At 37.6% G+C, this 16,106-nt stretch overlaps 1 protein-coding gene across 4 annotated transcripts in view; it reads right to left on the reverse strand.

Moving 5' to 3' along the window:
• The window catches only part of DOP1A (DOP1 leucine zipper like protein A), a 65,858-nt gene that overhangs the window by 40,285 nt on the left and 9,467 nt on the right, over window positions 1-16,106 (reverse strand). For 2 of the 4 annotated variants that reach the window (XM_060752971.2, XM_060752969.2), the window contains exons 2-10: window positions 13,568-13,758; window positions 12,324-12,505; window positions 11,861-12,031; window positions 11,132-11,321; window positions 9,256-9,354; window positions 6,939-7,038; window positions 4,538-4,647; window positions 2,592-2,700; window positions 337-457 (exon numbers count right to left, since the gene is read on the reverse strand). In XM_060752971.2, the coding sequence (XP_060608954.2) occupies window positions 337-457; window positions 2,592-2,700; window positions 4,538-4,647; window positions 6,939-7,038; window positions 9,256-9,354; window positions 11,132-11,321; window positions 11,861-12,031; window positions 12,324-12,505; window positions 13,568-13,705 (1,220 nt within the window). In that variant the 5' untranslated portion in view covers window positions 13,706-13,758. The other 2 variants (XM_060752970.2, XM_060752972.2) reach the window with 2 other exon arrangements.

A 16,106-nucleotide genomic window follows, 5' to 3' on the forward strand; every position in this document is an offset into this window, starting at 1 on the left:
CACCCTAATACAATGCAAACTAATTTGCCAACAATTAGGCACATGAACATTTAGAGCATTTAGACTAAACATCTTGGCTGGTGTTCAAACAGCTATTTTAAGTTGGATGAAAGTGTTATATGTGTTATTTTTAGTTTTTTAAAAAACTAATGTTGCTTCATTCCGTCTCTGCTTCCCACAATCAAATTGATTTTGTAACTTCTCATGCTCTCAAAATATTTGTGATGCCTGCTGTTCAAGTAAAAAGTATAGCTATTCTGGTCCACTGAGCTAAATGAATAGTTCTTTAAATGCAGGCTACAGCCTGCAATTTTCCTTTTCAATTCATGTAATCACCTGCTGAGCTGAGCATGGTCCTTGCTGAAAGAAGACTCCACTTGAAGATCCAATTCAGTTTTGCACTGTGTATATAAGGTCCTAAATACTTCAATCAGAACATCCTCTAATATTACAGGTCCTAAAAATGAACAAAAGAAAGAGGTGCAATTGTACAGGTCAAAAATTCCACCCCAGTTAATATGTAACTTGGTCTCAATTCATGTCAGTTGAAGTTTAATCAACTGTACAATGGAAGACATTTGCTCATACTGCCTTTGTACTTATTTCATTTGGCCATCCAAACCTGTTAAGTTGCCAAAACATTTACAGAGATCTGTAATGGTAGACCTAAATTGCAATATGCTTGCTTACTGAGAAAGCATTTGATGTAAAGTAGTTAATAAAAGGATAGTTCTTAGCATGATACTATGCTTGGTCCATTCCAGTGTCAATAATGAAGGATGGGATAAGGCATTACTGGAAGGGAAACTCCAAAGTTGTAGTATGCTTAAGTGCATGGGACATATGCATTCACAGAAGGGGACAGTATAAAACATACACTGTATTGAATCCTGGGTTTGCTTCCTGTGAACAGAAGAATCCTGTTCTAGAAAATACAAGGATCTCTCACTCTTGCAAAGTTTATTCCATTCATGAGGCTCCAAATTAGGAATGTATATTAGTTTATGGACAAGGACCATGGTCACATTCACAGTATTCCCATGGAAATCAATAATGCAATAAAGACTTTAAATTACTTACAACTGATCTAAACACGACTGGGAAAGGATTGAACCCATGAGATAGATAGGCCATTGGACCCAGGGTAAACAACTATGCATTTAGATTACTAAAACTAAGCTATCCGTCAACTAAGTAAAATAGTGTTTATGTTAATCCTGTGTAGGCATTTGCCTGCAACTCAAAATAAAACTCAGTTGAGCAGAGGGTAGGAATGTATGAAGACCTACTCTCAATGTCCCCATGTATCTTATTTCGTTAAATTAACTTGAGAGTTTTGAGTGTTAAGATTTTAAGAGTCTGTAAGCATTTTGAACACTCTTGCAATGCTACCTGTGATCAGAAATCCTAACACTATGCTGGTAGGATGTATTTTCCAAGATAAATAGGAATGCTGGAAGCCGCATGTGCAAGTCAATTCATATCCACTTCAACTGTACTCATGTTACAGACTGATGTCTGCATGGGACACTTTAACTGCAATAAATGAAAAGTACCTGTGGAAGTGTTAGAAAGGATGGTACTGATATACTACTCATTTGTCAGGGAACAATGTCTCTAGATAGTGTCAGTGTAATGTACTACCTACTTCTTCCAGTTGTGTTGATTTCATTACGCCTTAATGTGTGGACACTGTCATTAAAAACTGAAGTTTTGATCTTATCCTCAAAGCATCATTACAGGGTTGTTTAAGACTACATTTTAATTATTGTTTAAGACTACATCTTAACTATTGTTATTCACTTAGTTCTTGCTGATTGTTTTATCTTTACTATCCATGTAATGGGATTTTGGACTTGCATGCTGATCCAAATGCTAGTTACACTACACAATACTAAGATGCGTACCACAACGTTGTACAAGTCTTGGTTTTACCTACACCTTTGAACACTCTCCTTTAAATAGGAAAACATCATCGCCTATTTTTCCTTCTTTGATAGTGCAACAATGAATGGCCTACCTCATGAGGTTGTTGTGAGCAAAAAGGAGTCATGTACAGCACCACTTTCAGCTCACTGAAGGAAAACCAGAACAATTTATATCAGCCATGAGCAAACTTCAGCCCTCCAGGTGTTTTGGACTCCAACTCCCACAATTCCTACTGGCTGTTAGGAATTGTGGGAGTAGAAGTCCAAAACACCTGAGGGTCAAAGTTTGTCCATGCCTGATTTATATTCTGCCTTTCTCCCAGCACATAAATGTAGATAATAAACCCATTAAGTGACCTTGGGCAAGTTACGGTCTCAGAGAAAGCAGAGGCAAATCCCCTCTTGCCAAGAAAAGCCCAACATTAGATCACCTTAGGGTTGCCATAAGTCAGAAATGATTTGAAGACACACACAACAGCAAAGGAATAAATATAACCAGAATGCCTGGAATGTTGTTTACCGACAGTTAAGATGATTTTAATTTTACTGTATTTTTCTGTATGGCAGGGAGTTGGACTGTATGATCATTGTGGTTTCTTCCAACCTCATGATTCTATGGTTATGCTTCAACAGCTAAGCATAGGGTGGCACTCATGCAGTTACCTAGCTCAGGTTTGTCCAGTAAACTGATAAGAATCCGGAAAGGCTTAAGGTCTTGCATCAATGTACTCTCCTCTGCGCGAACATTGATTTGCAAAATTCCCACCATTGCCTGTAAAAAAACCCAAAACTTTGTAATCAAAATGGTAGAAAAAAACATTTAGGGCACAGCAAACACAGTATCAGTAAGAAATCATTCACAATACTGCAGTCAATTCCTACAGGCAAAGCCCAAAGTGGCAACATGACTTCCCACTTCTATTAATATACTGGGTAAATGGTAATACAGATCACTTATTTGAAATGCCTGGAACCAAAAGTGTTTAAGGTTTGTAGCTAGCTGAGGCATTGGAGTCTCAGATTTTTTTTCAAATTTTGAAATATCTGTATTTGCAAATATGTGCCTAATGACTATCTATGTTTCATATACACTTTATTATACACATAACTTTAAGGCTATTTCATAAACAATATTTAGTAATACTGTACATGAAACAAAATTTCTGTACACTGAAGCATCAGAAAGCAAAGGTGTCACTATTATTACAGCCACTCATATGGACAATTTTCGATTTCGGAATTCCAGATAAGGGATGTTCAACCAGGATACGCTTTATCAGGTCAATTTGGTCATGCCAAGTAGCAAGTACATGCAATAAGTGCTTTTCAGGCCTGTAAGGACACAGGATGCTCTTGACAGGTGAAAAAGGGAGGGGATTCTTGTCATTTCCCCTTTCCCTGCAACCTGCCATGTTCCCTGAAATGCTGTCCCCCAAATGGTTGAAGCAGAAATGCAAGGAGAAAATGGGCAAAAATCTTCCCATCTAAACTGAGAACCTCCACAGGATTTATATGCTCTCAGGAAAGGTGACGAAGCCTTGAATCTCAAGGAGAGACACTCTGATAGATTGATTGTATGCAATCCATGAATCTTTGTCTGTAGACTTCTAGGGCAATGTAAGGTCATAGCTGTGGGATGAGGAAAGCATTTTAAATGAAAATATGTTTATATAAATATATGTATCTACTTGATACCCGTGGAATCTCAAAGCAGTAACATCATTTTTCTCAGGGTTCATGTAGTAAGTTCAAAAATAAACTAAGGATCTCTTAGATTAATGACAGTGCATATAGGAACTAAAAGTCCAACAAGGAAAAGAACTGTAAGTGTGTAGAATAGACAGAGGCTATGTTTAATGACAATCCACTTTTGCAGACATAAAAAGTTGTGGAAAATGAAATCTTCCATGCAAATATTTTAATTCAGTATTCATTCTTTGGGGGGGGGGGCAGCAAACACAAAACACCCCAATTTCTTGCACAATCAAACACAAAGCCTGTCTCAAAACAGTGCTATTTTATTGATGAAAATCCATTTCGACACATATAATGTAACTAATGTATGCCTAAGTCCACACGGTATTATACAAAATGGTGATGTTGACTTATAGCCAATGAACTGGTATGCCTATTACAAACACCTGCAACCTAACCTTTCCAACTTTTGACCCACTATGCTGCATACAGACCAAAAGATGTCTGCTAATCACAGGAATCTGAAAAACCTCGTGTTTTTTCTGCCAGCTTCTACAGCCCACAATAGAGTAGAAGTGCCTGACACTTTATTGGTCACAGTACGTAACAGACCTGACCTTTACAGAATCCACTAGGTTTCTCGGTGGGACTGCAGCCTGCCTCAAATAAACCAATCCGAGTGGTACCATCATCTCCCTCAGAACCCAACCAATTTTGAAGTGACTATATGGAAATTTTGACAGAAATGTTAATGTTTTCGACCACAGCTTTCAGAAGTCTCTAGCAAATATGGCTGCGAAAAATATAGATATATACACAATCCCTAAGTGAAGGGAATAAAGACAGGTTCTGATATCATGCACATACTCCCTCATCCTGCCAACATGCAAACAATGCATTAAAAACAAGGTTACCTGAACTAACATTTCCTTAGAGAATGTATTGAAGTAATATGTAGCATGTTCTTCAGGGTTACTGTGCCGCGTGCTTCTAGGCCCTATAATAGCACCATTGTTATCAAAACCTTCAAATGAAGAAAATGAAATGGCAAATTAATGCAATGCTTAAAGAAACCGGTAGAGAACAACAAACAGCTGAGGTCTGACAACTTACCGTTTTGCCGTCCAAATATTGTTGGCAAGAGGAAAGACCATTTTAAATTTAATTTAATAAAAGGCAACTAGTTGCATTCAAGAGCAAAACAACAGGCCGTTTCCCCTTTCTATAAGGATTCCTGGCATTCTGGGTGATGAATGTTCAACCCACTTTTTTTCAAAGGTACTTCAAAAGAATATAAAGTGAAATGAATTTGGGATAGTGTATAGTAGCTTTTTAAGTTTACTCATTTTAGAATCTTGTTCAAAAATTAGAACAAGTCTGTAAGATACTTAATTTGTAGAAGTGAGAATAGTATCTTATTAAAGTCTCATTTGTCGGTTTAGAGCTGAGGTGAGATTTGAAATAAAAATTTCCTGGTTCACAGCTTTGACTCTCACACTGAACTACTTTTTTTTCCATATCAGGAGCAACTTCAGAAATTGCAGGTCGCTTCTGGTGTGAGAGAATTGGCTATCTGCAAGGACGTTGCCCAGGGGATGCCCGGATGTTTTGATGTTTTTTACCATCCTTGTGGGAGGCTACTCTCATGTCCTCGCCTGGGGAGCTGGAGCTGACAGAGGGAGCTCAACAAGCTCTCCCTGGATTCGAAACCCTGACCTGTCTTTCATCAGTCCTGCCAGCACAAGGGATTAACCCATTGTGCCACTGGGGGCTCACTGTACTACTGATGGAAAGTAAGCCTTATGACACATTGACAAATTACTTCTGAATAGATGCCTGCTCTGTGAAGAATTATGCAATACAAGTTCCCTGTGCTACAGAACATGTGCCCAAAGGGAAATGGGAATCTTCTTGTTAAGAGAAATGCCAGTCTGCACATAATTCAACATGACTTGCCATTTCAAACTTAAGGAAATATTATCCAGTCAAAGTTGGACAATACATGGACTGTGTTGTCTTCATGAGCTCAGTTCTCAGTTGCATCTGGTAGGTTCTCTCAGTTGAATTAAATAGTAAATGAGAAAAGTGCATCATTTTTTCTCCCAGTACATGGCCTTACAAAAAGCTTTCAGGAGAGTTTAATTAATGCTAAACTATAAACACTTCACACAACTAATTCAAACACACATTTTAAACTATAGAACAAAGGAGAGGAGAAAAAAGGAGAAGCTCATAATAAGGTGCTCATCTACCTTACCTTTCAAATGCCTGCTGAAATAAAGTTGTTGTCAGTTACACTACCAGAAAGTACAAGAAAAATGAGGAGAGGTTCCTTGAGGAAGGAAATCTGGAGAGCCACTGATTAAGAAAACTGGAGAGGAATGGCCCAAAGGGCCTGTGTAGTCCAATAGCCCATTTTCCATAGTAAGCAATCAACCACCACTGAAAAACCCACAAGGAAGTTATGGTTGATGTTTCTGCTCCTTATGTAAGCTTCTTGCGTGAAACAGCTTCACCATGCAGGACAAAAAAATCGGACAAGACTTCTTTCAAATATGTGTGTGCAGGGGGAGACTGGTAAGATATCTGCGATGAAAATCTGGCATGTTCAAAGTTAAAAATAGCACTATGAATTGTGCAGAGAAACAAAGTGAGATTAACCTTAGGTGAAATATGCTCCTTTGGTCAATTTCTGGGACCATTTTGCACTACACAATTAAAGTGCTATGACCCACTTTAGCAGCCTCGGCAACATTTAGAGGAATCCTAGGGTTTATAGCTAGCTGAAGCATTAGAGACAGGTAGAATAATCATTCTCTAATGTGACGATCCCATTGTGTGTGGAATCATAGTTCTATCATTGTATACAATGCAACTTAGTCCCTGGAATTACATTGGGTGATTGTATACTGGCTAGATAACAAGGAACAGAGCCAAAAATATAACATCATATCCCAAATCTACAGTCAATCCCCTCAGTCACTTATATTTGGTGTGGAAAATATTGGTCTGAGGAACAACAGAGAACCCTGTAAAACCACACAGGTCAGATTCCAAAAGACAGAGTAGCAATTCCAAACAATATAATTCCAAACAATATATTTTAGTTTCTAATACAAGTATGGTTTTTGATGTTGCTAGTAAGCTGACATAGTTCATTAAAACTATTTTATAGCTGTACAAGTTTCAAAAATGTATTTTGAGGTTTTGCTTTCTAAAAGCTTCTTCTCTGTTTTAAAGATTTTTGCCAACTGGAAAGGAGATTGCACATTTCCTCATAACAACAGCAGCAATAACAATATAACCTGCACCCACCTAGAAGCCAGGCATAAAGCCTTCTATTGAGTGACATATCTCTGCGCAGAACTACATGGAGAGATGCTGACAGAATTCTGACCATGTCTGGCCGCGTTGCCTAGAATTGGAAATTTAAACAACATGCAGCAACAGGTTTCACATTCAGAAGTTTAGTCGCATGAAGGAGCAAACATTTAATCAATTCCCCAGTACATCTAGAATTTATGCAAGCTGCTATATGAAACTTAAATAAAATAAAGTGCTTTTATTAAGGCTTACTACTCACTCCATTTCTGCTTTCACCAAATGAGTCTGTGTCTTTGCTGGCAGACAGCTGCCACATTTCTACTTCCAACCCTCCACTTTCTTTCAGAAAATTTAATTTGCTAAAGTACACAGTGACAGGTAATGGTGCTCCATGCAATCATGCTGGCTACATGACCTTGGAAGTGTCTATGGACAAAGCTGGCTCTTTGGCTTAGAAATGGAGATGAGCACCACCCTCCAGAGTTGGACATGAGTAGACTTAATGTCAAGGGAAACCTTTACCTTTACACACCGGAATAAACCCTTGATCACAGTGCAAATAAATAAATAAATAAATAAATAAATAAATATTTGGCACCACATTACTGTTCTACCAACATTATTTTTCTACCAAACAGGATAAACAGGCTTCATCTTTTGTCCTAATATGTTTTTAAAGCAAATTTAAATGCTCAAGCTTCTAGCAGTCTCATCAAGCAGAATTCTCAATCTATTACTAAATAAAAATTCTAAGAGAGCCTTTTATTATTATAGTTTACCATGTTAATCTCTAGGAATTGATCAGCTTTCTCTAGCTGATAATGAATACGTACGTATGAATTACTGTAATTTCATATTATTAGTTTCATATTATTCACTCAGTTTGTTTCACTCATTGCTAAACACAAATTATGCAGGGGGTAAAAATTGTAAATCTTGACTTGTTACTTTAGCAGCCTAATCATGATAGGTTCTTGATCACTATTTCTTAAGAACCTATAATGCAGGTCAAATACCACAACATGGCATGAATTTTACCAGCCCGGTGTAGTGATTTCTTCACTCTCAGCTCTGTTCAATTCTGCAGTAATAAGAGCTTCATCTATTTCACAGTGCCATGCATCAGGCCTGGAGCAAGATCTACAAAAGTAAACCTGGCAGACCCCAATCTACATGCTGAGGTTTCTATCAAGTTGCCATCACACATTTTTTTGTTCCTTTAATGGAGGCAGGATAATCTAGCAAAATGACAGGAAAAAGAAATCTATCCATTCCTGCCACAAAAACTTTGCTTCAAAGGTCCTTGGTGGTAGTGTTCTTCCACCCAACTCCAGCCATTTTTGTCAGGATAGTTTTCTTCTCCTATTCAGCTGGAACATGAAGGGTAAAAAAAAATCTGAACTGCTGAAGAACAACTGAGGGAGAATCCTATCCCACATCAATTTCCTTTGAAGCAAGTGGATCCTTAGCAGTGCATGTATACATGTGTTTGTGTACCCTGGCTCCATTTTTGACATGCTCCCTCTGTTTAAATGAAGAGAGCAATTTCTATTTTAAAAAATAAGTGCAAGTAAACCCTACCATGATGAAGGCATGATTTGGAAATACCATATCCCAACCTAACCAAAAAGCATTTAAAATAATAGCAACATAATGGCAGGGCAAGCTTCCCATTCTGCATTCAACTGTATGGAACTATCCATCCATATTACCGTATTTCATTGAATCTAAGACACCATCAAATGAAAACCTTTGTGATTGTTTCAAATGGGCTTTGAAGTACAATTATTCCTATAGGGTAAAGAGGGAGGTTGAAAAAACCCGGAAGGCATCTTCTCTGCATGACCCTACTTTCCTAATTCTATGGGCCCACTGGGGAGGAAGGGGAAGCAGGAAGTGGCATTTAGCTCAGCCAGACTGGTAAATTTTGTTTTCTGGCTTAGGCTGAAAACAAAATGGTGGGGCTGGGGCTCTTCCTCTTCCCCTCCTCGCTTGAAAGTAAGACAATTGAAAAAACATCCACAAAACTAGTGATCAAAGACGACTCCATCAAATCTCAGACCCCATTTTAAATCCTAAGATTAAATGAAATACAGTATATTCATGTGTTATGGATATTATATTCATATATTGTGGAGGACCATGCCAGTTAATCTGTTTAAGAGATTAGCTGTGACAAAAGTGAAGCACCAGGAGCGTTATCCTAAAGTTAACTACATTCCCCATGCAGATCCTGGGCAATATTGCTGTTTTCACCTAGTACATGCAATAGGGTATTTAGTAGGATATCCATTCAGTGACACTTTACCTGACTCATGTGGAATGGAAAACAGAAAAGTATCAGGTCGAGCGTGCTCCTCTGGACTAATACACTGGAATCTTGAACTGAAGTGCTTACTGCTTCTACCTAAAATACAATTCCCAGTAAAAAAAGGCAGTCAGAAAATATTTAATGTGAAATAATCTGTCATGAAAAATTAAGTTTAATTTCAATTGAAGAATAACTGGGGGGAAAATATGAAGACCAGGAGATAATGTGAGAAGACATAAGAAGATACAACCAATGGACTTAAAATTTAAATTATTAGAATCCTCAATATTTTATGAAAAATGTGTTATAATCATAATGTAGCCTAAGACCACTTTTAACTATGGTCACATTTTTAAAAAAAATTTATCCACGTGGGATGATAAGAGCATGATCATGTTGTATTCACAAAAGTAATATTCTGTAACACCTGAAAAATTGGGAATACTACCAGACATTCATGTATATAATGCCACAGTATCCAAACCCGTAAATAATAGAATACAATTTGTGTCACACTTATTCCAAACCCTATGCATATCTATATATACATCTACTTTGCAAGTAATTTAAAGGTTATATATGTGTTCTGAAACAAAATACTGGCAATGGTCTCCCCAGGTGGAGTTCTGCTCTGAATGTTCCAGCTGGTAAAAACAGTAAAAATTATAAGTTACTGCAATCTCCAGCATGCCCTGCATAATCACTAGAGAGTCTCCTGTTTCCCCAGAATAGATTTTTGGGAACATATGGTGCATCATTGGGAAGGAGAAAACAGTAAAAAGTTATTCCTCATCATAGCTGTGGGATTCCTCTGGTGGATTAGAAATTCTTGCATAGACAGAAAGAAAATCCTATTTCCAACTACTTTTCCTTCAGAAAGTTTTTATGGAATGTTGATAACATAACACATTTTAAAATTTATTTCTGTCATCATTATAAAACACTGAGCAAAACTCAGCCAGGGTTAAGCTCTTTCAATTCCATGGAACTGAAAAATCAAAATGCTTAACACTCCCACTGAAATCACAGAGATGTGAAGGTGTCTAACTTTAAAATGTGCACTCTGATGAAATCAAAGAAAGAGACTTGTGGTGCATATAAAGCTTTTTCTTCAGAATTAACAGGCAATCCAATTCACCCACTAAAACAGAAACTGCTGACAGAAAAAATCCTCCTTTCTCACTGAATGCCAAATTATCAAGAAGACTTCAGCTGTCCTCTAGAGCTGATTGGGGAATCGGTGGACAGAGGACACCAAGGGAAAGTCTGGTATTGTCTGGTTGGATGTAGAGCTATATCATTATTTTAAAAATACCATCTTGGCTTCAGGCACCAGGCAAATACTTTGCCATTCATCTACTGGTATGATAGACTCAGGACACATCAGAAGCAGTACAGTTGTCTCTTCACACTTGCAGAGTTGAATATTCCTAGACTTGATTGAAAATGGTATTTCTAGAAATCCTTCAGTCATGTTGGAGATTCCTAGAAAGAAACATCTGGCCATCTGTCAGGGGTCCTTTGAATGCAATTTTCCTACTTCTTGGCAGAGGGTTGGACTGGATGGCCCACAAAATCTCTTCCAACTCTATGATTGTATTATTCTAACACCTCTCTAGGAATCTCTATGTCCTCCAATGTGATTCTACAGTCAGCTTCAAAATGACATTGACACAGGGTCATGATGGAAGGTCAAGAAATTCCTAAAGAGGTGTTCCAACAGTTTTTTATTTGTGGGGTTTCCCTTCACTTTTACAGGGGTCCTGTGGCCCTAACCCGAGTAAATATGGAGGGATGACTATATTTTTAAAAATTACAAATTAAAGTAAGTGGGATTGGGCAATTCCACAAATTAAATGTTACTGTCACTTACCATTAGTTCAATATCACTACCTATGATATAGAGTTGGTCTTCCATGGAAAGCTTTCTATTGAGATGGGAGAGGACATAAGTAATCCCAGGCAACCGAACTGCAGGACTAGTAAGAAGGCTACCCCAAAGCGCACTGTAGAAAGCAGATTGGTCCACTGCACCAGCTACCTTCTCCAGTAGTGTGTTTGTCCTATGTCATAAATAGCAGAGTTGAAAAAAGAAAAGAAAAAAAGTGAAGGAAAACAAGATGTACAGTTTTAAGTAAACTCTTGAATATGCCTGTCTTCCACAAATTTAAACAAAAGGTTGCAAAAAACTACTAAGTTGATTAAAGATAACAAATAAAAGATAAAGAACATGAATGTGATTTGGAACTTATTTATTATTTATTTACAGTATTTATATACCGCTTTCCTCACCTCTAGGGGGACTCAGCATTTGTATTGTATTGCCCTCACAGTATACGGCTAACACCTAGGAATAAGAGCTTTATTTATGTAATCGTTATATAATAGTTGATATGAGCGGAAAGTGATGTACATGGCTTTCTTCCTCACTACTTTATCCACACAACAACTCTTTGGAATATAGTAAGTGGCACAATGATTGGCCCAAAATCAGCCAAAAAGTTTCATGGCTCAGTGTGCACTATAGCTGGGATCATACTAAAGATTTCATTGACACAAGATTTTATAACAATAGTACTACAGGAACTTACAGCTGCCTTACCTTTCATAATATTCAGATCCTTCCTCCAAACCAGGAAGTATCCCAGTTAACAGTCCCTGCAGGCCTGGTTTCAATGTTTTTCCCAAAGGAAGATAATACACTTCATACAGGCTAAGTAATGCTGGTTTGACAGACATGGCAGCATTGGCGAGAAGAGGGAATAATCCAGAACTGTAAAAACAAAGCACAACTACAGATATAAGAGAGCAATATGGCAGTTGCATGAGGCTGGACTGTTTTATACACATCATTTTTGCCATTTCGCTACTAATGCACAGGGTAGTGGCCCAATGTGTAAATAGTGACAAAAGTCCTGGGATATAGGGCCTGTCTGGAAGGGCCCTAAGTTGCCCTCTTCTAAAGCCGCACATGATGCATGAGAAATGTTGCATTCTCTTTAATAAAAAAACCCAAAAACATATTGTTAATTTGCGATTAAGAACATTTCATGTTCTAGGGTTACCTGTAAAGGAAGAGATCTTTGGCCAGGCGCTTGGGACCAATGATTTTGAAGATGATCTCATATGTCTCAAGCGCCTTCCGGTGCACTCCGCCTGGCAAGGCAGGATGAAGGCATTGTGCCAGGCGCTTTCCAATGGTCAGCTTTTTTGGTACTACTTGGTACTTTGCATTGTTATGGAGAACCTGACAGGAAACATTGCAATATATATTTTTAAAGCCTGAACAAATAGATAATTCTACTAAACAAGTCATTGTGATGCAGTAGAAACAAATCACTCTTGTTGTTGGCCAACCCCTTTAATTCAGAAAACTGATCTCTTTCATTACTTTTTTGTTTCATTCACATTATAAAACAAACCCAAATAAAAAATAACTATTCATTTTACATTATTTAAAAACTAATTAAATTATCTATAGAATATAATAACATTCTTCTACATTTATAGAAATCTGCTGTTACATCTTGATTAGCATACTGTGCTCTGTGTGATTCAAACAGGACAAAGCCACAATTTGCAATCTGAATTTGGAGAAGTCACAAAACATAAACAGGATTGGTCCATTCAATTGTAATATTTAAATGCAAGTGGCATAGATGGGGAACACGTAAGAGTCTTATGTTTATATGAAATGTCAACAGAAGTACACCACAGAAAAAGCTAGTCTACTAAATGCTCTGGACAAAACAATGAGCAGTCCCACCTGGGAATTGAGACCAGAAAAGATAAAAAAGCATTTAAACAGATGAAGAATAGCAGTATTAATAAACTTTGCAACTATAATAACAGCTGAAGATAAACACACGTTAACTGGATATACTATAAATTATTTAACATACGTATGCAATAGAAAGTTGAAGAAACATGAAGTCTCAATACATATCAGTAAGGAGTACCTACAATTACCTAACGAGCATTGCTTTTTATGTATGAAAGGAATAGCTTTTCATTTTCAGTCTACAGAAGCAGAGGTAAGGGAAAAGCTATATGCGCCCTATATAAGGTACTCATTATTTCCTTTCAAAATTGTTATGACAGGTTTTATAGGGTATAGGCTAGGAAAAAGCATTTAATAGAAAACTATAACAGCTCATTGTGCTGAATCCCACAACATCAGGGATGAGAAATATCTGGCCCTTCAAGTTTTTCAATTTACTCTTTTCAGATCAGCTCCGCATTTTTAAAAACTTCTAGACTATGATTCATCACAATCCTTCCAATTCATCTGAAGTGATCCATATCATACCTTGTTCAGCTTGCCAAGCGAAGAGATTAAATCAGCCCACTCACTGGAGTACTCAAAACTTTTCAGAGCCTTGTCAACTGCAGCTACATAGTTCCTATACTTGGAGTCACCCAGTAGCTCCAACTCCTCTGCATTCATCCTCCCGCAGAGTCCCGCTAGAGACTAGCTTGAAATTCATGTAAAGACGCTGGCTGAAAGAGAAAGAACAAGTGTCCACTTTCCCCCTTAGGTAATAGCTATTGGAGTATGAGCATCAACAAAAGCTTGGCCATATAAATGCAAACATAATGAAATTTGTGAGGACATTGGCTTGGCCTGAAGTATTCTTCCTTTCCATTACTCCCATTGCTAAAGACAATCCCATTTGAGATAATTCCCTCGACTTGGGACATGCCTTTAGGAGACCTTCCAGAGTAATGAGAAGGCAAAAGAATAAAAATCCACAGCCACCTCCTTCTATCACTCGCACTTCACAGGATCCAAGCCAACATCAAGCTAACGTTTCTAGAAAGCAGATTGCTTCTTCATAAAGAACTTCAGAAGAAATTGTGACTATATATTCCAATGATGCAGGAGAAATAGTCATTCATTTTATGAAAAGCTATGCCCGATTAAGATTTCCAAAACTAGAACACAAAGTTGGCTACAAGATTTTGGAAGATAAAAGTCTGAAAAGGCAATTTCCCCAAACTTGGAGAGTACTGGAACGTTTGTTCCCATTGCACTATTATTGATAATCCAGCCTTGGTTAAATGGCTTACAAATAGGCCTTCTACATTTACAGGTTTTTCTCTGTGTGGGGAATTAATTATTTACATATTTGTTTAATACAGTCTCTCTATATATTTGATTAGTATGGCCTCACTCTTTCTCATATTTATTTGTTTATTACATTACTATCTATGTCCTTGAGCTGCTTTGGTATTAAAAGATAACAGCAGAATATAAATATAATAATAAATATAAGGATAATACTTATATAGGTACTGTTAATTTAAGACAGCCCTTCTTCAAATATTTCTGTTGACTAAAGAATATGGGATAGCTGTAAATAAAGACTTCTTTTTCAGTTGTGGTTCTCCTCCGCAGAGATCTCATGGGTTATACTGAAGACCATTTCCTTTTTGGTACATTGTTTAATTAATTAATAGTGGTAATACTGTTTTAGGTTCTGTGGCTTTTTATCACCTCTGCGTAATTGATTTATTATGCTTCTAGAAAGCATTCCTTCTATGCTATATTTTATTGTATTTTAAAGTAATATGATTTTAAAGCTTTCACTCTTTTTCACCATAACTGGAATATTTGTCACCATAATTACTATATGTTATTATATTTTATAATAATATATTAAAGCTTTAACTCTTTTTCACCATAACTGGCAGTGAAAACTATCTGTGGGGCTGCTTATGTATGAAAAAAACAAAACAAGGCTTTTAAACAGAGGCTGGATGGCCATCTGTTGGGGATGCTTTATTTATTTATTTATTTATTTATTTATTTAATGCATTTCTACCCCGCCCTTCCCCCCCCCCCCCCGGGGGGACTCAGGGCAGCCTAACACTTTGAACGTGATTTTCCTGCTTCTTGGGAGGGGTTGGACTGGATGGCCCATGAGGTCTCTTCCAACTCTATGATTCTCTGGGGCTGTGCCTTATTTGAGGGCACTTCCTTGCCACTGCAGCAAGAGAAGGATAAATAGCGTATTTGAGGAGGTACCATCAATTTAACATATTTGCATTTTTAAATGTTGGGTCCAATAGAAAAGGAAAAATGGGAAGCTACATGGCTGAGTAAAACAAATTTCAAGTTAGACACAGCAAAAACTATTTTCACACCTTAGTGATAATGGTACTGTTCCATTATCTGGGCAGAGGCCAAAAGGGGCGCTAGACAGAGAAGGACAGTCCATTTTATGGCGTGGGTGGGACTGGGGGTTGAAGGATGAAAACGATTTCCTCCATTTTCGCTGGTTATCCAACCCCCCACCCAACTTTCCCCTTATCCCCCCCCCCATGACATGGATGGGGGGAATAAGGGGAAAACAGGCGGAAATAGTTTTACTCCTTCAACCCCCTTCCCTAAAATGACCTATCCTTCTCTGTTGAGCCCCCCCCCCCCTTTTTGGCCTCCACCTGGATAATAGAACATGATAATAACCAGATTAGCATCAGGGAATGCAAAACATTATTGTCAGCTATCAGGATTTAAAAATCATATATAGTACTGTAGCAATATCTAAAACAAAAGGCAGTCAAACCTACATTCCTTAGTGCTATAATGGAGACAAAAGTGGAAATGAAAATATCGTAACATCAGCTGCACAATTTAATAAATGCTTTTTCTAGTCATGGTGCCACAATTGTAGTTAACCTGGCGACAGTTAACAAACATAATAAATAAGCACAACAGACTGCAATGCAAATTCCTCCAAGATACAGAGACTGTTCCAAAAATAGTTGGATAGAGAGATATTACACTTGCACAGATGAAGATGCAGAATTCCTAGGGACATTCAGTGGAAAAGCAAACACTCAGA

Source organism: Anolis sagrei, chromosome 1 (genome assembly GCF_037176765.1).
Source record: "Anolis sagrei isolate rAnoSag1 chromosome 1, rAnoSag1.mat, whole genome shotgun sequence".
In the NCBI taxonomy this organism is placed as follows: Eukaryota; Metazoa; Chordata; class Lepidosauria; order Squamata; family Dactyloidae; genus Anolis; species Anolis sagrei.